Here is a 26801-nt window from a genome sequence, read left to right on the forward strand (position 1 = left end):
GTTTTGAATCGAACACCAACCCGATTTTAACCTATAACTGAGTTGAGATGAAGATTTTTGTAGGTTTTTTCCCCTTCAGTTCTATTCCCCCCGGAATACGAACAACACTGAAGATGAATCGCAAAAATCAAAATGAGATAAAAAAAACAAAACAAAACTACATATATATAATCAAATATCTCATGTCCCCACTATATACTTGCCTTTAATCTTATTACAAAATATATTGGGTTCGACAAGCCACTACATTGGTACAGCTGATACTACTTCATGCCATATCTTTTACATGCGGACATCTTACTAGATATACAAACCCCAATCTGGTAAACTAAGAAATGAAACCCTCACCATGGCTGTGTACAAAGAATCACAAAATGCCCGATCACCCTTGTCTCACTAAGCCGTACTAACATAATTAAATCTCATCCGTAGATCCGGCGAGCCCTTGCTTCTCTTTTCTATATGCACCTCTTTGTGGGAGGGACAAAAGCTAAATGGATGGCCGGAAGAGTATAAAAATCAAGTTTTACAAGTGTATACTGAACAAATCTTCATTTTCAAGATGGCAAGCCGGCTAGTATAGCTGCGGGATCATTCGGTGGTATTTGTGGGGTTGGTTGAGCTGTGGGAGGTGCTGCTGGTGCTGGTGACCGAGCAGTAAGGATGCTAATTAGTTGTTCCTTGATAAACTCCTTCAACCTGCAGATCAAATATAAGAAAAAGCTGCCAACCGCAAGATTTAGACATGATCAGTTTCAAGTTTAGCTACATACTCAAAATGTTAACGAAGGATCGCCTGAAGCAACTGTCATTCGCAACTGGGTTCTGTCCGCTGGATCTGTTTCAATTCTGACCTGAAAACATTACAGAAGAAAAAGCTGTGAGAAGTGACCTACCCTAGATCCCAATGGACTAAAAAGTCATAGATAATTTGACGCCAAAAGGGCAAGTCATAAAGGCTTAAAGACTAGATTCAATTCGGGTGACCCGATCAGGTAGAAGAATGAAAGGACTGGAGGAAAAATATAGAAGTGGGTAATTTCAGAACAAATTTCGATCCTCTTTCATACATGTAACACAAACCATACAAATCAAATAACTACCAAACAAGGGAAAATGATAAGAGTTCCTTGGAAGTCATGTCATTCGAATTTACCACCAAGCTCCACCATTATAATAGAACAGCTATGGAGATTGCACAGAACATATTTCTTACCAGACACAGCACCGAATGCGTACTCTCTTGAGTAGAAGGTAGTGCTTGCAACTAGATTGTTAGGATTTGGATCCTGAAAGATTTTGAAAAAAAATTAAAAGGTCAACATTGCTGCTTTAAATGAGAGAAGGGATTAGTCAAATGAAAGAGACTTACCAGCCCAGGACATATCATTATCCGGAAACTGTTGAGTAGATTAGCCATTTCTGGAAGAGGCATGGGTCTTACACCTCTAACCTGCACAATTTGGAACAGTTAGATAAGACAGCAAACCCAGCAGAGGAAACGAACTGGTCCGCAAATGATAATATGATAAAAGCACACAAAGAACAAGGCTTCGTTATATGATGGTTGTTTACTCAGTTACATGAAGGTGAAGGTGAAGGTGGGTGTCCACCTATATCACACTCCAATTGAAATAAAATGAGGGGACTAGTAACCCACTTATAGCAAAGCATACCTAAAAGGCTAAAGGATGAAACACAATCTCTCCCCCCAGCCCCCACCCCAATTCCCAACCATTAAAAAAGCACAAAACAGGACGTAAACGTACAACTTCTTGAAGTTTCAATGGTGGTCCTGAAAGTGATCTCCATTGGGGGTAAAAACTCCTCTGCAGGCACTTGAATAGGCTGCAGAAATTTATTCAACACAGCAGGAAGGCGAAGCTTCACATTAAATTGTAAAAGGTAATAATAAGTTACCTGGTAAAATTTAACAATATGCTAGATGTATACATGACATATATATTATCTTGAAGTACCATATTGGTCCCAAACTTGTAGGAGAAGTCTAGAACAGCTACATCCCGGCTCGGCCAAAGATTTACAACCTCAAGTGGGCATTGCACCTACACATATAATGCAAAAAAAAAAAAACAGCTACATCCTCGGTCCTTTCTAGAATATGACATGACCGGGAAAAAACATCAATAGCTATTAGTGAGCAACTAGCTACAAGCAGAATGAGTCCATTTCACCTGAGCTCGAGGAGGTATCATGTCAGGCACTAATGAAAGCTCCATTTTCAGGTGAGGAGGAGGCAATATTATAGCCTGAACAGAATCGAGAGGAGCAGTATTCTTGTTTCCCAAGAAAAGAACAACACGTACATGATGACCTCGCCCTATGCTTTAATGCCAATCTGAAGTAAGGTTTAGTGGGAAAATCAGCAACAACATTTTGGAAACTTTTATCAAATCAAAAACCAAAAATATATCCTAGAGTATACTAAAGAAATAATACAAATGAGCAGATAATTAAAACTAAAATTATGAGATGTAAAGGGTTCGAACCTGAATATAAGGATCCTCATATAGAACACCACTATCTTTCAGGCATAAAGCATGAAATCTTTCAGCAATATTTCCTATTGGCTGCAGATGCAAGTAATAAAACCAAATGGTAAATCTTATAAATTATAACTTACTAGAATCATCGTGCAGCAATGGCTTAACTTCTTAATTTTAGTTTAGCATGTTGCAGGATACAGTAAATGGTGAAAATTTTAAGCAAGTAATTGGAAAATAAATGCCCCGTACAATGACTCAAAGATACGTGAAAAGAAAAGGCATCATAGTTATACAATAGATAAACTACAAGCAAATAGAAAACCAGGAAGAACTTTCTCTAAGGTGACAGCCAACAATAGAATCCCCCAACCTCATCTTCTCAAGAAGCAAAGAAAAAAAATCCCATTCTTTTTTAATATTAGATATAAGAAAAAGAAAACTAAATGAAGAAAGCTGTGCCCCAGCATGAAATGCATCAGTAAGCACTGCTAGAAAGGGCAAGGAGGCATCAAAACTGTAGCACAATTTTGAAGCAGTGGGTTCGAAGGCTGTTAACGAGGTTGGATCAAAAGAAGTTACAGTGTCCTTGTACACACCATAAATAGGACACGGATTAAAACCAACTTTCTTCAATGTTGAAATAAACCACATAACGGTTCCATTCTGATTTTTAAACTCCGTAGAAGAGATTTAACCATGGGTAAACATTAATGAGAGAATGCAGTACCTGAACTGTGTTTGTCTGCTCCTCTACAGGCACTATGGCTGAACCATCAACTGCATCTGAACCACCTTCCATTCCAGAGAACGCAATGTGTTCAGATTGGACAGTAGAACCAGGAGGGCCTTCAATGGCAAGTGGGCCCAAAATATCACTAAGGAGGTCTGCTGAAGGAGGTTGTGGATCTACTTTACTTAAAGAACAATTTTGTTGCGACAAAGCTTGGTCTGTTGAAGTATCATTCTGCCAAGGTAATCAAATATAATATTAATCCAAATTACATTAAACAAAAGCTACAAACATGTATATATATATATCAAAAACATAGAAAACAAGTAGCTACTAGGATTCCAAAAAATCTAACCTCTGTATTAATCATGCTGGGCACCTTTACGAGAGTAAGCTGGTCAACAGGAATTGGTGATGTCGCCCCATTAGCAGGGTACTGGTCAGTAACAACTAAAGCATTTGATGATTGCTGTTGAGCACGCAACTTGGTAGCACTTTGCTCTGCACTGTCAGCCTCAGAATATTCAGCCCTTTTGATCAATGAAGACTGCAAATGGAGGACATGAGCAGGGTTAGCATGGTTATCCATCACTTGAATCAAGACTGACATGAAACGCCCGGAACTCAAAGCTGGTGCAGCCAATTCTAAATAAATATTGCAAAGTACACACCTTACGCTCAGGAAATTTAGGCATTTCAGCCAATATATCCATCAGAGCAGCACCTTTCTGACTCATTGCAAGATATTCAACAGCTCGTTGTTGTATCTCGACATCAATGCAACTCTCATATCTGAGTTAACAAATACAAAATTGTATTAAGCAATTTCCATATTTCAACAGACTAGTTGAGATACTAACCAATGTAAAGAAAGATATAAAAACATAAAATCTCACTTATTGAATATTGCCCAAATCTGACTTTGAAGCTCTTGATCTGGTGGCTGAGTGTGCATCAAAATCTTTGCATAAGCTGACAAAAGAATAGGAATGGTAGTAGTCCTGAAACACGATATCCACTATAAGACACTAAAATATATGGAATGCAAACACCGCCCAAACATAGAGAATCAAGGTATAAAGGTTCTTACAATGCTGTAGGAAGCTTCTCATGTAGGATGCTAAAGATTTCTTTTGGACTACACCCAGGCCTTCTAGCCAATAGGTGGCTGTATTCTCCAAGGATGTAAGCACTGACCTGAAACATACAAATTCCGAAGTGACATATATCTTTATCCCTGAAATATATAGATCTTGCTAAAATTCAGTGCTGTATAATAACTTGGAAGAGATTAACACAAATAAGGAAGTCTGATTGAATTTGGTTAAATAACAAACAAGAGAAAAGGGCAACAATACTCAGCATGGTCCATATTTTGGTCCATTATACATAGAATAAAGTTAAAAAATAAAAATCCCTTTAATATTGAGAATAGAATGACTATAAAATGGACATGCCAGATGTAAATGAAGCCAATATGGTGATTCAATAAAGATCCCTAATTTTGGCTTGTAAGGAGGTAAGCTGTGACATAAATACCAGTTTTGACGGGCAGAGATCTCTAACCTGGCCAAATATGCTTTTCCTACTGCCCAAGGATAGATAAACAAACCCATAGAAGCTAGTATTTTACTGCCATTTTTTCAAAAGGAAGTAGCATGGATTATTTAAGCCATTCAAATTGACCATACGCTGTTAGGTATTGATAAAGAGAGTGGCAGTTAGAGAAGAATTGATGAAGCGAAGAGTAATAGGGATTGATGACTCGTCTTGTCCGTTGTGTGGTAAGTGTGTGGAGTCGGTTTCTCGTCTTTTCTTGCATTGTGAGGTTGTAAGGGGTTTGTGGAGTAGATTCTTGTCATCTTGGAATGTCTCATTTGTGGCTTCTCAGAGGCTGTTGGATTTCATCACTGTTTGGGACGATTTAGTTCCGAGCTCCATCATTTGGAAGTTCATTCCTAGAGCGGTGTTGTGGTCGGTTTGGAAGTGGTGGAATGAAATTATTTATGGGAAAAGAAAGGTGGATGGTCCGTTATTGTTCTTCCTTGTTCGTTTTAGGATTGCATCATGGTTTGTGGCGAGATTCAAAGATGTGTAGATTCATTTTAACTCTCTTGTGGGTGATGTTAGAGTAGTTGATTTTGTGGGAAGAAAGAAGGGTGGTACTTCTTCCTCGTGTTGGATTCCTCATGTTGGATTCCTTCCCCCTCAGGTTTTGTTAAATTAAATGTTGATGGTGTGATGTCTAAGGGGTGAGATAAAGGAGGCATTGGTGGTTTGATAAGGGATTCTGAAGGGCTGCAACATGGTTCGTTTTCTGAGAGGATTGGGGGTGGTCCTTCTATTCTTGCAGTGTTATTGGCTATCAAAAGAGGGCTGTTGTATATGGAGGAGATAGCTTTGGTTTCATTTCCAAGGGTCATGCTTGAATCGAATTCCCTAACTGCTCTGAGATGGATTAAAAATCCGGCTCTATGTACACCTATGTTTCAGTCATTGGTGAAAGACATTGTTGCCCTAGTGGAGAGTAAAGATGTAACTGTTAGGCATATATTGAGAGTTGCTAATTGGGAATCGGATAAATTAGCTAAAGAATGAATAGGATGATTATTAGGGTATTGGTGAGGTTGTTATGCTTCTGAGCTGGTTTTATTTCTGTTCTTTGTTTGGTTTTTAAGTGTTATGTTGTAACAGAAGCTTGTTAGGATATGACTTTGTATTATTCTTATATTAATAAATTATTAGACACTCTTTTCCTCTTTCCAATGACCTTCATGGTATTGTTGTAACATGGAGGTTATGAAGAGTTTTTTTAATGAGGCATACCCTATTTCTATCAAAAAAAAAAATATTGACCATACGCTATACTTTCCAAGACCACACAACTCATCTAGAAAAAAAGAAACACAAATTATACAAACCTTGACCATGGTCTCATGTACAGCAGGCTTGTCAATATACTCTTTTACCTTTGCAGCAGCATAAGGCTGGTCACAAGCGTAAGATTCTTAGCCCAGAAACCATCAAAAAAGAAAAATACATTCAGTTATAAAATACAGAAGTAAATCTGTCAGAATTTTTTTATCATCTGTAGGTCATCGTTGTTAGTAACAAACTGCACAACACAGAACCATATGTTATCGCTAATAAAATCTCCTGCCTTGTCGGATAACATCCACATACCTGCAAGATTTAGGCAAGCTAGTCATTTGAAAATGATAACAGGCAATCATATGATGAATTTGATGTACAAAATAGAGAAGAAAACACTGAGGTACAATATTTTTTATTCATAAGAATAAATGTTAACATCCAGCTTTAACCAAACATGCTTACCATGACAAATCAGGAGAAAACTTCTCTGCAAGAATGGCAGCCTTAAGTGACAATTCTTCCAGCATTGTGGAATCAGCCGAGCTGAGATACTGGTAAAGAGATGACAGTCGGTGATATTCTCATCTTATGCTTCAGCATTTGATGTTATATGGAAAATAAATCATCCGAGTATTATACAAAGTAAAACAATTACATGTTTACGAATATGGTACCTGCAGTAATTCTTCAACGATGTCCTTTGCATTTGTTACATCACACATTCCATAAAGCAAATCAAGAGAACGCCTACGAATACTGGAAATTCCGTACTGCCGTCAGTCAACAAAAATGAATCTTAAGAGCATAAAATTCAAAGCAAAAGTCATTTAATTTTTATAATAGAAGTTGTTTGATTATTGATTACAGTTGCCATTTATATATAATATTCCATTACTGCTATTTTTTACTTTTTTTATTTAAAGTTGCAAGTATGCCCATGTATTTGAAGGTATGCAGAAGGTCATATCGCAATACCTATGTCATAATGCAACGGATACAGGTACTTCAAGACAAATGAAGAGTCAGAGCAACATATGATACAAATTAAGGTTTCTGATCGAATTAAATTAAACCACTAACTTGTCGTGTCAATTAATCAGATGAGGAACTCATCAACAGACAGAGGCGATTTCAAAACTTTTGAACTGCATGAGCAAGGATAGGTACAAGCACTGCTTATACACTTTGACATGTCTTACATGGGACAAGTGATAGATGTTACCAAGATTTGAGTCTAATTATTAATGATTCCCAAAAGAGAATCATTGAAATAACTAATTGATAGATGTTACTAGGATATAAGCCTGATTATTAATGTTAATCTTTTTTTGAATTCTTGCCTTGGAATAGTTATCACTCTCATTTTGAAAACTGACCCTACTAATGATTGTCTGTAGGTCAATAATTATGCGACTGTTCCTTGGTGGATGAACTATATTGGCAATTTCAAAGGCAAGAATAAGTATGTTCTTTAAAAACATTCTGCAAGATGCAAATTCCTTATCGGTTGGTTTGGCAAAACCTGAGTTAGATGGAAAATTGATTTTATAGCTCTCTTATAATATTATTTTTCTAGGGGAACTCCCAGTGTGTGCAAGTCTTGATTGTATACATCTTGTTCTTTAAGCATCAATGCAAGCCACCTTTAGGGGGAACTAAAACTTCAAAAATAAGAGACTCAACCTGACATCAGGGTCCTTTTTTTTTAATAAAAAGGGAGGACTCGTTAAAACCCCCTTCATAACCGTCAAGCAACAAGAGTGGCTCAACGGACATTGGAAGGAGAAAAAGAGTGCCTCAAAATTTTATTGCATAAAAACCAAGTACAAGAAGAGTACAATACCACCAAACACAACCTGACTACCACCTCAACAATGATCAACATTAAACTACATATACACAACAATGACCAAACCCAACTCAAGAAAACTATATCCTAAAAACAATCAACCAAACGCAAGCATACCACAATTGAAAAATATAACCAAAACTTCCCCAAATACAACAAACTCAATGCAACAAATATATCCCAACCAATTAGCCTATCCCTAACTTAGCAAATTCATTCACTTCCTAGTTAGCTGCTCTCAACGCATGCCTAACAATAACCCCTTTATTAACCACAATCGAGACGATATCTTTAACTATGGACAAGAACAATGGGGTGATGACAGCAGGATTCTTGATCCAATCCACAACCACAACATTATTGGATTCTAAAATAAGCCTTCGATTCGCCGACATCCCCGACTCCAAGAAAAGCCTCAACCCTCTCATAATTGCCATCAATTATGATAGAATTGGAGGGCCAGAACCAACTCTATCTGAGAACGATCCCAACACCACACCTTTCTCGTCTCTGAGCAGCCCACCGATGCCACCTCTCAACCACATTTTATCCATAGCACCATCCACGTTCACTTTAACAAAACCGGTTGAAGGCAGAGACTAGCTCACAAAATTTGAATGATCCCTTTAGGACTCGAAACACGATCAGCTACTGAAGGATCCCCCACTAGGCTATCAAAAGAAATCAACACTTTTGGAAATTTTGAAGTAAACCATGCTGCCACTCTATACCTCGTGAGAAAAGATAACAGAGCAAAATGCAACTTCCCTTGTTAAAAACGATCTCATTCCTCATCTTCCAAATTGACCCCAAAACGGCTCCTGGGATGAACCTCAAATGATTGATCGAGACACAAGGTGAAACCAAATAGAAATCAATGCTGCAGGGCACTCAGGAATAGCAAAAGAAACCTTCCAAAGCCGTAAAAGACTCACCCATAAACCCCATAACACTTTACACGAAACAAACAAATGAAAAGCAGTTTCCTGAACCAACCAGCAAAATGGATCATCAATCCCTCGCACCTCATATTTAAATAAATCCACTTTGACTGCTACATTCTTTACACCACCTGCCAGACAAGATTCGACCCGAGGAATAGCCATACCAGACCACACATGTTTTAATATAAAAAATTGTCATCTGAATTGCCAAGAAGGATTCTAAGGCAAGATTTAACTGAAAAACGACCATCACCTTCTCCTGACTACACAAGGCTATCATCAATCAAAGGCGAGGGATTAAAATTATACAACAATGAAATAAGTTCATTCCATTGCAGCATCTCCCAATTGACAAGATTTCTTCTCATAGGAATGTCCCAAAAACAGCCTGAAGAGCTTGATTTCTTGAAATCAACAATCTTCCTTCCTTGTTATTCGAAAGAGTGAACAACCTTGGAAAACGCTCTTTCAATGGAACTCCACCAAGCCAAACATCATGCCAAAACAAAATTGAATCCCCATCGCCCACCTTCATTTTAAAATTACTCCGCAAACAAACTCCACAGTCATCATCTGAACAAAAAATTTTAACAACCCCTTCCATATCCAAGATGCTTTGTAAGAGGCCGAATTTCCCAACCCCATTGAATTCGGATCAATTTTGTTATTGCAACAAATAATCATTTTCCACAAGGATTTTTTCTCATTAGCAAATTTTCACGTCCATTTTCCCAATAACGCTATGTTCATAAGCTCTAAATTTGGAATCCCAAGCCCTCCCAAAGCCTTAGGCTTGCAAACAGTAGACCAATTAACCCAATAAATTATGCTATTAACAACCGAATCCCCCAAAGAAATTTCGCCATAATTGAATTAAGCCTCTTCAATACACAACTCGACATTATAAAAATTGACATGAAATATATCGGTAAGGAGCAAAGAACAAATTTTATCAACATAACTCTACCAGCAATAGACAATGAAGTTGCCTTCTGCCTAGCCGATTTCTTGTAAAACTTTTGAATAACCAGGTCTCATAATGATGCTGAATTTTTCTTCACTCCAAGAGGTAACCCCAAATAATATGTTGGGAAGGAACCCACTGTGCACCCTATTATAGAAACCCATCACTAAGGACCCCTTCATACTGTCGTCATTTCCATATAGCCTGCTTATGGATAAATTAATTTGCAAGCCAGATATCATCTCAAAGATCAAAAGCACCCTACTCACATTATTCAACTCCCTGATCGAAGCGTTACAAAAAATTAATAGATCATCTGCAAATTGGAGGTGAGAGAGCTCAAAGGATTACCCTGATTTCCAATCTCAAATCCTCTAAACAAACCTAAACTCATAGCCATTGATAACATCAAGCTCAATAATTCACCAACCAAATTGAAAAGAAGAGGATAAAGATAACAACCCTGTCGAAGACCCCTTGCAATCCGAAACTCATCCGAAGGAGAACCATTCACTAAAACCGAAATTGAAGTCGTAGACAAGCACATTTTCATCCAAGATCTCCACCTCTTCCCAAACCCTATTCAATCCATGATTTTCAATAATATACTTCAATCAATTGAGTCACACGCTCTCTTGAAGTCAACCTTGAACGCTATTCCTTCAAGGCCTTTCCTTCTCCAACAATCAATCTCCTCATTCGCAATAAACGAACAATCCATAATATGCCTCCCCGGAATGAAGGCGAATTGGGGAGGGCCAACAACTGCATCCATACATTACCGTAATCTCCTAGATAACACCTTCGACAAAATCTTATAAAGCCCTCCGACTAGGCTAATCGGTCTAAAATCCTCAATACTTTCTTTTGATAATCCCTTGCACATCAGTAACCATTGGCATCCTAGTCATATTTTCCTGCGACCAAGCAGTTTAAAGACTACAAGTAAATCCTTAGGTTATTGGTAGCTTTGGCACATGTGAACATGATTGCTACTATTAAAAAAGAAGATCGTTTAAAAGAGAACTAAGTTATCATGTTTCTATAACTTACCAAACCAAGATATCGAATATTTGGTTCGCGAACAGCGATAAATTTTCCAAGAAGGGCAACACATTGAGACATCATCTCCTTTTCAGCATCAAGATACATGTAAGGAGAGAAAATGCACAATACAACTTAAAAAGCAACTTTCTAACATGCATGCTAATTTAGAACAGTTACATATGTACATGGTTGTATCCTATATGACACTCTAAGAGGGACCAGGAGAGTGGAGTAAATAACATTGATCAAATCATTAAAATATGTCAGAAAGAGGCAAGAAAGCAGATAGATTTCCACTTTAAAACCAGTATGCTTTCTCCCTTGTGCAAGTGCAGAGTGAGGGGTGTTATTGTCAATACAAAATACTTCTATTACATTCTTAAATGTGAGCAGAATATGCATGTGTGGATTCTAAAAAGCAAAGAATGATAGTCGGGCAATGAAGTTGATAATAAGCTTTACACGCCAAAACCAGAACTCGTAGCAAACTCACAAGTGCAAGGGCTTCAAAGAGGACAGCGTGCGATGCATTATTCTTATTAACGCTTTTCACAACATCGGTTCCCATTAATATCCTTTGTAAGACCTGAAATCAGCATGCAAAGTTCCATCAGTATCAAACTAATATTTAAAAAATCAAGAGATGAATTCTATGGGAAAGTTAAAACCTCAGACAATGTTCTCCGTGTAGAAGGATCTTCAATGGTAGGAAAATACTGGAGAGCCGTCATCGTCTTAACCTGTTAATGTTAAAAGAGAAAATAATAAACATCAGATCAGCTTTACCAAAGAGTTGATAACTACTAAAACCGAAGTCATCCACCCCCAAGAAGAGATAGGAAAAGAAACAAGGAAAACAATTACCAAGAAGCCTAGTGCAAACAATCTACAAAGTAATCAGACCAGGTACATAACATTTTTCCAAGCTTGGGATTGAATTTATAGAGGACTGAAACAGAAGTACAAACCTGAAGCCAGGGAGATGGGATACCATAGTAAGTGTATTCCTGAGGAACATCTTGGTTCCTTGCAAGGCGTTCCAATATCTTAACACATTTTGGAAGGCAAGACCAATATGCTTCATGATTATTTGATACCAAAGAAACAAGAAGGCTCATAAAAGATGTCAAAACACCAAGATCACGCTCATCTAAAAGTTGCGCTATTCGATCCACCCTAAACATAGTGCAATTAAATAAATTCAGAATAAGCACAAGTAGTATAATAAAGCATCCACTTGGGGTAAAGTTTTAACATTCTAGCATACCAGCCATCAACATTGACAACATCAGGTTTTTCCTATACAGTCGTAGCAAACATAATGCAGCTTTTTCTCTTACAAGTGGTCTGCAGCTGCTAGAAAGCTGGAATAACAGATTTCATCAGTGAATTATTTTCTAAAAGAAGCACTTGAACTTAAGAAGTTTCTGGTCTCTTACAAGTAACTTTTGAACATAAGGTGCAAAAGATTCAGCAAATTCACTCCCGCCAATATTCCCAACCTACAGAATTAATTCAGGATAAGAGTAGATATAAAAATATAGGAAAAATGGTATAAAAGTAACAATATGAAAAATACAAGGTGCATGTAATGATAAGAACCACTGCCGCAGACCCAAGAACAATGAAATACAATGTAAATTATAAAGTGATAAATAATATTTAGAGAAGTGAAAAAAAAACTTCTCTTGAGAGGAGAAAAATGTCTTGGACTAAATCCTGCTCCGAACCTTTTGTATGCATCCTTGTTAAGTATGTAGTAAGGTAGCTATTTGATGGTGTCAATCAGAAATAATTCCTCCCCATTCTAATTACAAGGAACATCTAGAACCACGAGCAAGTTTTTCAGCCTTACCATGGTAAGAGCAAGGCACTGAAAAGTCTCATTTCGACTGATTATAGCATTACGTACAGTGTTGATTGCTAGTCTCAGAAAATCATGATTTTCATTGAGTAAACAAGAAGTCCCAATGTATCCAACCTGTGATCAATTATGGGAGAACAAAAAAATGGAAACATGCAGATTTCAGTATCAAGCATAGAGTGTATGATAATTAATTAATTACACAAGCTTCCATAATAAATCTATAAGAGATTCCCATTAAAACATTTTCAGAGATTAGGATAAAATTATATGACGGTTAAAATTGGTTATTATACTGCTTCAACAGTAGAAAAAAGTTTTCAGCTTTATTTTTGGAGACACATAACATGTAACAGTAATTGTCATATACATGAAACAGAAAACTTTCATGGTAGTGCATATCCTAACGAGTGACACAGAGATCAGACGTCATAACATGCTATCCTCTTAGCTCTTTATGCACTCAAGTTTTATTGATTTATTCTTTCTTGGGAGTTGGGAAATAAGGAATGGTTATAGCTACTTCAGACCTTGGTTACAACTCTTTTCTCATTTCATCTTCTTTCCCACTCTTGAACAGGATGTCATTACTACAGCATGGATCCACTATGTCTTCTCCTACATTTAATCCCACAAATGTGCCTCTAATTGTATTAAAGGGAAAATGAAAAGGATTTTACCTGCTTTTCTGGATATTTTGGTGCAGATATCAAGGACACAGTTTCCATATGACCACAATCAACATCATAGCCCAGCATGTATCAAGGATATTCTTCTCATATGGTGTCAGTCCCTGAAGAATATGAACTTTCAATAAGAAACTTCTCACTCGTCTTCTTAATCACTACAAAAACCTTGTCCAAACAAGCTACTAAAAGGTTCTGTTTAAATGTTCCAAGAGGGGATGGCCAGTGTTTGGCCAAATTTGGCTCTAGGAATTGAATGTCGAGCCAAAACTTCTCCTAGATAAAGTTAACTACTAAAAAAAACGACGCTACATTCTTGAAGCTGAACAACAGTCTGAAATTCACAAAACAGCCCTTAAATAAATAAATATATGGATTCTTGTATAAGGGAATGAACCTGGCATTCTAGCATGTTTGAAGCTGGAAAAGATGCTCATTATGAAAGAACACAAATGCAGTTTTGGTTTCTTACTGACTATAGTTTATTTGTATGAACCTTTATGAGAATCAAAGACAATAAACAAATATGAAGATGCAAAGTTTGTGTAAATAAAATTCCCCAACAAATATGAAGTTGGTACCTGGTACACAACTTCTTGTGAGGGAAACATTAATTAGATTAAGAACCTTAGTCCTGTCCCTTTCAACGTATAGAACATGAAAGGTGAATGTAGAAAAAAGCCAAATAAGGACCACCAACAAGTGTGCTCACAGGGTGAGGTTAGAAGAGATAGAGAGGAAAATAAACAGTAATTCTAACATCAAACCAAATCAAAGCTTGAAGGACTTCTACTAACTATTAGTAAACAGCAGTATTTATAAAATCCAAATGAAATTATATTTGCAATTTGAATATGACAAGGGATTGACAAGTTCATCACTTTATTTAAATGCGTCTTTACAAGTTAGAACCCTCACTAATACGATATTGAAGTTTTAAAAACAAGCTTTTTAAACATGGTTCTGCATTATACAATCAATATCAACTTCCAGGCCTTCACTGCAAAACTGGTGAGAACTGACTCTGGAAAAAGAGTCGTGGACCTAACAGTCATTCAGCAGCCAGATTGAGCAAGCTTATCACATGAGACCTATTTAATTGCAACTCTATATAATTTATGCTTTTACCGAAAGGAGCAGGTTTATTTGATTAGAGTACTGTTGTACTACAGTGTACATATTGTGTTGCCTACCAACTATAGGACCTTAGAAATGTGCATGTTAGGAGTTTTTAGCTGGAAGATCAAGTTGTGAGAGATTTTCATGATCGGCCAGAAAAATACTTGAGAGCATTATGAAAAATTCACTCCAGTTAAGTCTTCAAATATTTTATATATAATTCAAATATTATTCTTTTTCTTTTAAATTTATGTTTTATATATAATTCAAATATTTTTGTTTAAAATTTTATTATTTTTCTTTTAAATTTATTTAAATGAAATATTTGAGAAATTTTAATATAAAATAGTTTAAATTATTAATTAAATATTATTTGATTATGATATATAAAAAATACATTAAATAAAAATGTCAATCTTAGTTTTTTTGCTAGAATTATATAACAATATTAGGATATGCAACTTATTTTATTAAAAATAAAGATTGAATGAGGTAATTTAATTAAAATTTTGTAATCTAAATAAAAATTAAATTTAAGTTTAATGATTTAAGATATAAATTACTAAAAATTTAACATGAACCTAGCTATCTTAGTAGTTAAAAATTTAACAATATTAGGATATGCAACTTATTTTATTAAAAATAAAGATTGAATGAGGTAATTTAATTAAAATTTTGTAATCTAAATAAAAATTAAATTTAAGTTTAATGATTTAAGATATAAATTACTAAAAATTTAACATGAACCTAGCTATCTTAGTAGTTAAAAATTTAACAATATTAGGATATGCAACTTATTTTATTTTTGTAATCAAAACTTCATATGTATAATTACACAAAATTAAAATTCTTATGTTATATTGCGTATTTAATCAAAATTCGTATACAGATTAATATTTATCCCTTAAAAAAATCTGAGACAAATTCTATCTTTTTATTTAAAAAAAATCCTGATAAAATAATTGACACGTCCAAGTATGAGGAGGAAAAGGAAAGAGAAATCCGAACATGAACAAGATACTGACCCTAAAACAGGGAATTCTAGTAATCCACACACACACACACACAAAGGCTTGTCATGATCAAAAGCCAAATTTATAATGGAAGGAAAGCCTTCGTTCAGTGGGAAATATTTGAACAAACCTATGTATCTAAGTCTTTCGCTCTGTTCCTTTAACTGGCTGTCATTTTGATTGTTAAGACCAATTCCGCTGGCGGTGTCTCTCATTCAATAAGCGGCCTGCCACAGACGCGAATATTGCTCTGCTCTATTGTACACCACTCCATCTGGCCCAGTCGACGAATTGCATCCCACCGTAAATGTTATTGGCAAACCGGACACCTACTGTGAAGGCCATGGCAAGCAGTGGAACCTGCTTTGCGGCCGGTGATGCTTCCACCAGACGCTCTAATCCATTAATAATTTGATAACGGGTGTTGGAAGATACCCCCAGGAAAACACCTGATTAAGATGGCAAACCATTAGCAGGATGTAGATCAACAAATAGAACTTCCTAAGTTAACGGGTCTCTACGGTAGTTGCTAACCAAACGGTTAACTAGATTTTGTCAACCGATTTTCAAACTAAGAGTATGAATAAATGAACAATTTTCAGTTAATAATTTAAAACCCATTCAAGGCTCAAGTACTGAAGCATTCCATGAAATAGTCGTCATGATTAATGGACGATTAAGAAGTACAAGATTGAAGTTAAAAGTTGGAATGTAAATATGTTAGACGTACCCCAAAGAGCAGCACTTTTCACAAGAGGTGGCACAGGAATGTCCTCGTCTGATTTCCTTATGTTCCTGATCATTTAGAAGATTTATACAAGAAATAGTTCAAAACGAAATTAAAAAAAAAGTCAAATACTATTAAAGATTTAAAGTTTAGAGATAAATCATTAAGAATTTAAGAGATTTGCTCCATTACAAAATAGAAAAAAAGTTGAAAGAAAAAAAGAAAGAAAGAAGCAGGGGGTAATTCCTCTCAGAGAATGCAGGTGATATGATTCCTGAAATTGGTTCTCATGCTAGGAATAAGAAGATTTTGCCAGTCGCATACCAAAACATTCCAACATTATAGACGAGCAGGCAACTAGATATACAGAAATGACCCCTATAAGAGTTATGATCTCGAACAAGTGGAAAAGCCAATTAGATCTCTTGCAAACTGAATTCTGGTCCCAAATAATTTGAGAAGCACATTTTTTTTTTATAGGAATTGGTAGGCCTCGTTAAAACCCCCTTCATGATTAATGGATCACAATGTGCTCCTTAATCAGAATTGCCCGTCCAGCTCAGTTGGTAGAGCGCAAGGCTCTTAACCTTGTGGTCGTGGGATCGAGTCCCACAGTGGACAATTCATAATTGCCGGAGGTCTTCCACGGAAGTTGCTCTTAACATTGCGTTGGGGGCACCCTACCACCCTACTTCCCCCTTACCCTATTACATATGGGAATAAGGTCAGTTAATTTATCATGTGCTCCTTAATCAGCGGAAGGATGAAAAGAGAAGCACATTGAACTTTTAGCAGGAAAGAATGCCAAGAAGGATTCGAGTATAAATGGTGAACAATGAAAAGATACGAGAAGCATCGAGAGAAAATTGTACCTTTTGGCAGTCATTATCAGATTTGCAATGCCTTGGCCAACAAGACCACAGCCGAACCCTACTGAGCCATATAATACACCCTGGATCCAAGATAAACCAACAAATAAACTAACAACATAGAATGTCATTAACACCTTTTTTATAAAATGGATAAAACAAGGGATGCTACAGTAGCAGCAGAAGATACAAGTAGTAGAACTGGATGAGGAAATGCAAACTGCTTTGATCATGCAAGAAATAATAGATAACTCTGCAACAACTATCTGAGGGCTAAACTAAATGCAACATCATATTTAATCAGAACATGAAGCAACATGACCTCCCTGGTTTGACATTTCCTCTAAAAGTCCTTCATTACTCAGTGGTACCTTATAAAAATATGTAGCAATCCGCTGTTTCACTGAAAATTTACAGCCTGGTCTTTCGGCTTCAAAAACACTGCAAGAGTAGAATTGTTCACATTGAGTTAAGTTTTTCAATATTTTTTTGATTAGTTAAATCCGCGTAAAGTACAAAAAATGGAATAGAGAGGAGAGGAGTAAAATGAAATTTTATGTTTTATCCAATGAATAAATTGCTATAGAATCTACTCTAGTATCAAACAGTGAGAATGTCTACCAATGAAGAACAAACTCAAAGGAATGCTTGAAATTCAACTATCAAAATATGTGCTCAAAAGTTCATATGACATAAGCTATTGATATGTTACAAAGACCTGCTAGGAAGAGAAGCAGTAGCATGCTGTAAGCTACCAAATAATCCTCTGGATGCAGATGGTTGACCAAAACGAGCATACGGTGCTAACATACCAACCAAAGCAATGTCAACCACTATACCGACCAAAAGGTCAGCAAGGAACAACTCAAACTCTGCCCAAAAATCCTTTCCCCTTTTCTGTATTTCCGCAAATGTTGCACAGCAAGAATCAATTACTATCTGCATCATGATACATAAAAAACGTAAGGAAAAATCAAGTGGAAAACTTAAGGACAGTGAAATACTCAGCATAAACTGTAATAAACAAAGAACCACATGTACATGTTGCTAAATTATAGCTAAGCTTATCAGGCTAAGCATAATGATGAGACAGCAACCAAAGCCATATAGTTAATGTTAACGGTCACTTGGTCAGTACATTGATAATTATATAACATGGGTTCATACAGATAACTTTCAGAAATCGCTAACATTCATCTAATCGTGTGAAATAAACATAAAAACTACACACAAACCTCTGTTCCAACTTTAAAAAGAAATGAAGGATCTGCTAGCATTCGATTCCGGAGCAAAGAACAGTATTTAATTAAAAAGCCAAGTGGCCAAACCGTTCCCTGTCAATTTAAAAGGTAAAAAGTGAGCATAAAGCAGCCTGTTCATAAAAATAGATCAAAATCAAAGAACAGAGAAAAAGAAGGAAACTAACAAGAACCACCACATTCTAAGCCAAATTTTATCCTTGATTCGTATTAATTTTAAATTGAACTAAACCAAAATTTAAAGTACTTCTTGCTCCTAAGAATACTGCTATTCGTGAATAAATACCATGATAAGTAATTGTACTATTCTTCAATCTCAAATGAAGCCAATTGCTCTATTTAGTTCCTTATGTAATCGAGTGTAACTGTGTAAGCAATTAGTTTATCTATATTTCTTAAAGACAATGACTCCCACTTCTGTTTCAGTTTATTTTATATCCATTTTCTAAACAACTAGACAAAATCAACGAAAAAAGAAAAAAGAAAAAGTTAAAGACGTTAAAACCCGACCTGTAAATCCAAGTAACGAAGAAGGAATAATTTCCGTAAACCATTACTTTTCGCAGCTTCCAGCATATCCGAAGGCAGCTCCACTCCTCTTGCTTTCGCTTCCTTCATCACATCCTCAAACTTCAATATTGGCCCAAACTCGCTTTCATCTTCATTGCCACCTTCACCGCTGTCTCCGCCACCAAATGATCCGCCGCCTTCATTTCCTCCACCACCACCGCCGCCGCCGAAGTCATTCTTTTGTTGATCACCGTTTCCGATCTCCAAAACCCTAGACTCATCATCAAAATTTCCTTTTACCCCTTCTAATGAACTACTAGTGTTCCCCGCGGAATCCGGCCTAACGCAGTGAATCGCAACCGCGCGATTCGTGAAAGTCAGACGGTGCGTATAAACTGATGCTGGTGAAGTTAGTTTAGAGCGAGATGCGGTATTATTAAGCTCTTTAAAACAAACGAAAGTTCTAGTTCCGATCTCCTTGATCGTCGCTAAATCGTTACCGGGAAAAATAGAGAGTTTGGAGGTTGCGACCGATGATATTGACATTTTCTGAAATCTGGAAATATAGAGTCGAACGACGGCGGGGAAGCTAAAATTGGAAGGGACAGATTCAAAGGATAATTAAAGGCCTTGTGGAGTTTTTATGTTTGGTTTAGAGCTTCGAAGTGAGGAGAGGGAGTGATGGAGCTATGCTTATATACTACGCGTGGCAAAATATGATTTTGACTTGGCAGAAAAGGGGGAAAAATATAATCGTCGCCTGAGAGATTCGAACTCTCGCGGGTGAAACCCATGTACTTAGCAGGCACACGCCTTAACCACTCGGCCAAAGCGACCCTTGATAATATGCTCTCCTTGAATATTAATTTTTTTACAAAACATGATTTTATTAAGAAATAGGGCAAAGCTTCTATTATTGATAGTGATTTCTAAAAAACTAAATTCATAACCTTGTGGTCGTGGGATCGAGTCTCATGGTGGACAATTCATAATTCTGACTGCCAGAGGTCTCCCACGGAAGCTGCTCTCAACTTAGCGTTAGGAGCAGCCTACTATTCTACCTCCCCTTACCCCCATTACATATGGGAATATGGTCAGTTAAAAAAATTAAATTCAACATTTTAAAATTAATTACAAAAAATCAAATTTTACATATATTACATTACATATTCAATTGTGATATATATATATAGTTGTTAAAAAGTTTAAAGGCTTATTTTATCTTGTCTTTATTTTTTAATTGTATTAGTTTTGTTATTAAATTTTTTTGACTGAATTGATTTTATCTTTTGATTGATACTGATCGTTAAAATATTAATGTGATAATTTATTGTGTTGACGTAATAGTTCATGTATTAATGATAATGTGATAAAATGACTAAATTAATATTTTAACCATGTTCGATGACATAATTAACTTTTGATTGAGCTCGATGGTATAATTGAGTTTTTGGTCTAGTTTGAGTTCATACTTTATTTTCATTAAAAGTTCAATCATTTATTTAATTTTTAAATAAAAATAATTAATAAAATACTAAAAAATTAAAATATTCATAAAAATTACTTAAAATAAAAACACTATAAGAATTTTAAAAATAAAATTATAATTTAAAAATATTTATAAAATATTAAAGAAATTAAATATTTTCATCTGGAAAACATTATTCATTTATCGCCTAAATTCATTATAAGAAAAGCTTAGTCCCCAACTCTCTGCTATAAATACCCTCGAACGCTTAGTCCCTAACCACACAACAATCAGCTTTCCATTGTTTGTTTTCTTCTGTTTATCCAATATGGCTAGCTCCATGTCCCTTAAGCTTGCATGTGTTCTGGTACTGTGCTTGGCCGTGGCTGCACCCCAGGCTCAAGGGACAATCACTTGTGGCCAGGTCGTATCGTCCCTGGCACACTGCATTGTTTATGTACGAAACCACTGCGCTGGTGGTGGTGTGCCTGCAACATGTTGTAACGGGATCAAATATCTCAGCACCGCCTCCCAATCAACACCGGACCGCCAATCGGCTTGCAACTGCATCAAAGGAGTGGTTGCCGGCATTCCTGGCATCAACTATGGCCTTACCAACAAGCTCCCAGGCATGTACGGGGTGAACATCCTGTACAAGATCAGCCCCTCCTCCGACTGCAAAAGGTCTTATAACATCAATTAGCTAGTATCACTGCCAATGCTTAATCTGTTAATTGATTAACCGATGTGTTTTTTCTGTTGTTGCATGCAGCATCAAGTGAAGTTAGCCATGGAAGTTGGTCAGCAAATTGAAGGGAAATAATAGTAACTACATAATAAAAATGGATGTTGAAAACCGTAGGAATACCATATCCCAAGTCATAATAAAAGCTCAGACTTTTGTATGAGATTTAAATTTCTACGATCACGTCTTAGAACCATTATATCTTCGTCTAATTATTCATCAATCTCTATTGATGCTCTTTTATTGCTTGAATGAGATGAGATTAAACAATTCTCAGCTTTCAAGATACTATACTATACACCTGCATTGTTTTTTCTACACACCTTTTTAATATATTTTGTTTTTATTTAAATATTAATTACTCGAACTAAGCGATCTCAATGGTTGAAGGAATAATTATTATCCCTAGAGATTCCGGGTTTGAGTACCAGTGACTGCAACAGGATATTTGAACGTTCATTATTAAATGATTGAGTCTTTAAAACATATACTACCACTTGTAATCACCTTATATTAATAAAAAATAAATAATTAATTATAACATTGTAATGAAATAAATAAATAAAACTAAATAAATAAAGACAATCAAACATAAGGAATTATTAAATATATAAAAAATATGAAATATACTAAAAATTTAAAAAATGAAATCATAATTAAAAATACTCAAACAAAATCACGCATGTCTTTTTTTTAAAAAAAATAAGAAAATGAAATCATAATTAAAAATAGTCAACAAAGTCACTTATATTTTTCTAATAAATTGAGATGAGTATAAAATAATTTAAAACTTTAATTAATAGACAATGTATACATAATTTATAAATATAATTACTTAAATTTAATATTTCTAAAAAATAATATTTACTTTTACATTAAAATCACTTGGTAAATTTTTAAAATTACGTATTTCTTATTTATAATATAAAAGATATATATATATATATATATATATATATATATATATATATATTACCTTTTATTCAACTGATCCATTTCTAGTATATTAGATTAATTTACAAAATGGTTTTCAAATTAATTTGGAGTTATATATTACCTAAATAATCAATAGTAAATATAATAAAAGCTTATCATTTTAAAATAAGATATTTTATAAAATTATAATTATAAATGTAATAATAATTAAAAGTAACATAAAATAAAAATAAATAAGAACATATTATTATAGATTGAAGCTTTTTATATTATCTCACCATAGCTAAAATTGATCTTTTATCTTTCTTTAATGAATTGTCATTAAAGAAAGATAAAAGATCAATTTTAGCTATGGTGAGATAATATAATATAAAATTGATATAAATAGTCCTTACTTTTTGAGGAATTTACAACTGATTAATATTAACAATCTCATTTTTTAATTGTCATGTGATTAAAAAATACATAACTGATCGATATTATTGATGCCTTAATTTTAATTTATATACTTTTAACACTTTGAATTCAATGATAATATTTTCATGGGTAAAGTACACAAATGGTCCTCCGATTATAGTGTAATGCTTTGTCGAGTCTCTTAACTATTAAAAGTTATAAAATGATCTTCTGACTATAGAATATTGCTTTGTTGAGTCCCCGACTATTAAAAGTTACAAAATGGTCACTCGAATATTCATATATTTCAAACTCATCATTTTTCGTTAAAAATTGATGGTCGTCTATGCAGGACATTAACCTGCTGATTGGAATATGATAAAATCAATGTATATTGGTATCATCGTTACTTTTAAGCATTTGTTCAACGACATAATGTTTCAAGTACTAGCTAGACAACATAATGTAAATATAGACTTGATCCACAAAATACAACTCAAAAAGTTATAAGATCGGATTTTATCATCTCCTGGTGAGCAAGTTAATGTCCAACTCAAACAATCATCAATTCTTTTAACAGAAAATGATGAGTTTGGAACATATGAATAGTAAGGTGACTATTTTATAACTATTAATAGTCGGGAGACTCAACGAAGCAACACCTTACAATCGAAAGATCATTTGTAACTTTCAATAATCAAAGGATGCAACAAATCATCATCCTATAGTCCCGAGATCATTTGCATACTTGTTACCCTATTTTTATTCATGTGTGTTTTATAAGAGTTTCATTCACTTGCAGACATTTAGTTATTATTAAATTTTTTGAATTCTTTATATTTTATATAATTTTTTATATATAATAATAATTGATATTATAATTTATTTAAATAATTATTTTAAAAAAATTTAAATGTCAAATTAATAATGCTTGAAAACCCACACTAACTTGCCTTAAACACATATATGAAGCTCTACCTACTTTATAAAATTAATGGAAATATTATCATATTATTTAGTATCATTTTTTTATTAATCCAGGACGATTACAAGTGATGGTATATGTTCTAGAGATTTTTAATCATTTGACAATGAATACTTAAATACGCTAAAGTCATTAGTTCTCGAACTCATGACCTTTACAAATAATAACTATTTTGAAATAACTTGATTCGTGCTATTTAGTATATTTTTATAACTTAATAACACTAAAATTCATATAAAATTTCATACACAGGGACTGAGTTATCCTTTAGCTTGGGGAAGGGTAGTTACCCTTTATTTTTTAATATATAGATATATATATATATAAAGGGATATATAGATAACTAAAATCTTGTTTTTATTGTTAATTATATTTTGTTCCCTGAGATGATATTGACTTGTCCCTGATTATAGATAAAATTACCACACCCAAAAAAAAAAAAACTCAACATACATATACAACATATAAAGCATCACATTTGATAGTGGAGAGTGATTGTTCAAATGCGGTTGAGTGGATTCAATCCTCAAAGACATCCCCTGTGACCTTTTCCCATCTAATCCAACAAATCTCCGCTGCGGTGCTAAGAAATAACATCTCGATAAGCCTGGTCCCTAGATGCTGTAATCTGGAGGCCGACCATTTAGCAAAGAGGACATTAATGAGGGAAGTTTCTCCTGTGCCTATCGAGCCCCATAACTATCTCGGTTCATTGAATTCTTTTGACTGTAACTTTGGTGGTTTCTGCGTTGTTTTATTTTGCTGTGAGATATGTCTTTGTCTGTCTCTGTTTTGTTGTTTGTTCGATGTTGTATCTTGCTGAAATGTGAGTGCTTGGCTAAGGCCCTGGTTTTTCAGGTGGTTTGTATTGTCGTTAGTTGGGGCTGTTGTTTTTAGCTTGTTCTTTTGTTATGTTTTGTGACATATTGTTATCTGGGAGCTTGCACTTTATCAATAACAGTTTTGGGCACTTTTTTTTCCTTTCGCTGTTGGATATGAACTTTGAGATAAGTTTTTAACGAGACCCCATTTTCTTTTAAAGAAAAAAAGCATCACATTCATAAATTTTAGTGAGCATTTCAAAAGAAACGTGTATTAATTCAACATACAATAACAAAACAAGCTCCTTTCCTTTTGTCAAAAAGATCTGAGAAAGTTTTCAAAATCTCAAACTCTTCATGTAGCTTCATTCCACTTCAAAAAAGATGGTGAGATTGTTTTGAAGTTCATGAAATGAGGTGGTGATTCTTACCTTATGGATGATTAGAATGACAAAGTTTGTTCCTCCAATGGCCACACGCTAGGGTTTGAAAGGAGGAAGATAAGAGAAAGAGATGACAGAAGAAGTGCAAATCTGTTTCCAAAACAACGGTTAATTATCTTTTCGGTTCTCCCTTATGTATTCTCTATTAAAAAAAATCCCATTTTTACTCTCAATTAGGTCCATTTGTCATCAAATTAAATCCAAACCATCAGAAGATTGAGTATTCATCACCAATGAATCTAATTTCACTCACAACCTAATTCGTCCATGACTTGGTTCAACGTATGAGCATTGATTCTAGAATTCAAGTTGTTACAAAGTTGTTAGTTTTTGTCTATTTTTCTTAATTTTGTATTCTATTTCGTTGGACCATCACTTTGATGACGGATGGAAGAAGTTTGATAGATCTTTCTTTTGTATTTTACATTTTATAATATGAATATGTTTTTACTTCGCCTATATGAATGCCATGAATGTTTGCTTTATCTTTTCACTCCTATTTTATTAAAGTTTAATTTTTTTTAATTTAATCACTTAACTTTCAAATTAATCCTAGTTTAATCACTCTAACTTATTTTATTAATATTTTCTACAATATAACATCTTTTAATTATTATTTTATTAATATACAATTAAAATAAGAGGGAAGGCCCGAGTTGGGGAGGCTGTGAGGGTGGGTGAGCTATTTGTGATTTTGGGTTTATAGTATAATTTTAAATTTAATTTTTTATTTTAAATATATACGAGTAAAATAATAATAAAAGTATCACATAAAATATTAATAAAATAAATTATAGTGATTAAAACAAAAGCATTTTGAAAGTTAAGTAGTTAAATTAAAAATAAATAAATTTTAGAGACCAAATTAGGAGTAAGAAGATAATTAAGTGATAAATAATGTAATTTACCCATAAAATGCCAATTATGGTCGGCAAAATGGAATAAAAAATAAATATTAGGTATGATTTTGAAAAAAATAAAAATTTAGATACTGACAAAAAAACAAAAGTGATAATTGAGATATTAAACCTATAGTTTACCCTAAAAATTATATAAAGAAATGTATAATACTTGAACCCAAATTTAAATTTTATCTCATAGTTAACTATAACATTCTTACCTCGTTGGATAAATTTGGATAAACTAATAAAGAAATGTTATGAGAAAGAGGTGAAAGAAGTGTGTGATGTCATAGTGCATAAGAATTCGGGAGAGAGCAATTGGGGGAACGAAAAGAAAAGTAAAACAGCTTACATTTGCTATTGCATACAAAGATATATAACACCCCTGACGATAACTGCAGCTCAAAGCTCCACAGAAATAATCATATTACCGATACATTACCATTCCCATGTAATACCGTGCTCGTAACATAGCTGCCTGAGCTACAGTTGGCTATCGACTACCAACACAGGGAAGACAAAAAAGGCAGGATGTAAATCAACATTATGATATATTTAAACGAACGAACGAACGAACGAAAACATTTTCCAATAAGCACATTCGGCGAATCCTTCGTAGACATTTAGTCTCCTTAGTATGCACTAGGTTTAGCATTGGATTTCTTAATAGCCTCGGCATAAGTCCTGTGTTGATAGGTTAGGGTAGATTCAAGCAAGTCCCACAGGATGTCTTCGGGTTCCAACCTGATGCAGTATTAAACATAGATCCGATACTCAAAATTCTATTACGAGAGAAAAATTCCAAAGGTTGTATGAGAACAGATAAAGCACAGCAGTACCAAGTTGTTTATTTATTATGGTCATGTCTGGAGTTCTCTTGTCGCTGTCATCGTAACCCTCGCCATAAAATTCCTTGGAGCTGACATCAACTGTTGGCGACTCCAGCGAAGGTTCTCCACTAACCTTGGCATAGACCTGAAGAGCCAATAAATTACATACAACCAATGCACCACTGTAAACAAAAATAATATAATTATAGGAACCATGTGCTTCACCTTAGTCATCATCTCAGCGATGGAAAGGCCGACAATTGTACAACTAAATTTCCTTTTTGGAATAAATAAATTGATTTTTTTTAAAATT

At 34.6% G+C, this 26801-nt stretch overlaps 2 protein-coding genes, 1 long non-coding RNA gene, 1 other non-coding gene and 1 pseudogene across 4 annotated transcripts; 1 reads left to right on the top strand and 4 right to left on the bottom strand.

Moving 5' to 3' along the window:
• Positions 1-315: 315 nt before the first annotated feature.
• On the bottom strand, positions 316-13537 carry LOC120159907 (annotated as a pseudogene).
• A 2010-nt stretch (positions 13538-15547) lies between these two features.
• Positions 15548-19640, bottom strand: LOC120159898 (protein RETICULATA-RELATED 1, chloroplastic-like). The gene is made up of 7 exons (XM_039170412.1): positions 18963-19640; positions 18429-18527; positions 17912-18132; positions 17565-17634; positions 17197-17276; positions 16328-16392; positions 15548-16046 (listed from the first exon to the last, which is right to left on the bottom strand). Exons 1-7 carry the CDS (start codon positions 19506-19508, stop codon positions 15853-15855), a joined length of 1275 nt encoding a protein of 424 aa, XP_039026343.1. The 5' UTR covers positions 19509-19640; the 3' UTR covers positions 15548-15852.
• Positions 19641-19716: 76 nt separating this feature from the next.
• On the bottom strand, positions 19717-19798 carry TRNAS-GCU. Its single transcript has one exon. It is a non-coding gene; the product is annotated as a tRNA-Ser (tRNA).
• Positions 19799-20693: 895 nt separating this feature from the next.
• LOC120159899 (non-specific lipid-transfer protein-like) lies at positions 20694-21133 on the top strand. Its single transcript, XM_039170413.1, has one exon. It carries the CDS (start codon positions 20759-20761, stop codon positions 21131-21133), a length of 375 nt encoding a protein of 124 aa, XP_039026344.1. The 5' UTR covers positions 20694-20758.
• Positions 21134-26075: 4942 nt separating this feature from the next.
• On the bottom strand, positions 26076-26747 carry LOC120159900. The gene is made up of 3 exons (XR_005519393.1): positions 26714-26747; positions 26498-26633; positions 26076-26402 (listed from the first exon to the last, which is right to left on the bottom strand). It is a non-coding gene; the product is annotated as an uncharacterized LOC120159900 (long non-coding RNA).
• Positions 26748-26801: the final 54 nt, after the last annotated feature.

This window comes from Hibiscus syriacus, unplaced genomic scaffold (assembly GCF_006381635.1).
Source record: "Hibiscus syriacus cultivar Baekdansim isolate YM2019G1 unplaced genomic scaffold, ASM638163v2 tig00111387_pilon, whole genome shotgun sequence".
NCBI lineage: Eukaryota > Viridiplantae > Streptophyta > Magnoliopsida > Malvales > Malvaceae > Hibiscus > Hibiscus syriacus.

What these genes read in the sequence shown, in the direction of transcription:
- LOC120159899 (XM_039170413.1), top strand. Translation starts at nt 20,759, where the DNA reads ATGGCTAGCTCCATGTCCCTTAAGCTTGCATGTGTTCTGGTACTGTGC.
- LOC120159898 (XM_039170412.1), bottom strand. Translation starts at nt 19,508, where the DNA reads ATGTCAATATCATCGGTCGCAACCTCCAAACTCTCTATTTTTCCCGGT. An exon ending in TTCGTTACTTGGATTTACAG is followed by an intron (nt 18,528 to 18,962) that starts GTCGGGTTTTAA and finishes TTAAATTGACAG; the next exon opens with GGAACGGTTTGGCCACTTGG. An exon ending in GAAAAGTGCTGCTCTTTGGG is followed by an intron (nt 16,047 to 16,327) that starts GTACGTCTAACA and finishes CATCTTAATCAG; the next exon opens with GTGTTTTCCTGGGGGTATCT.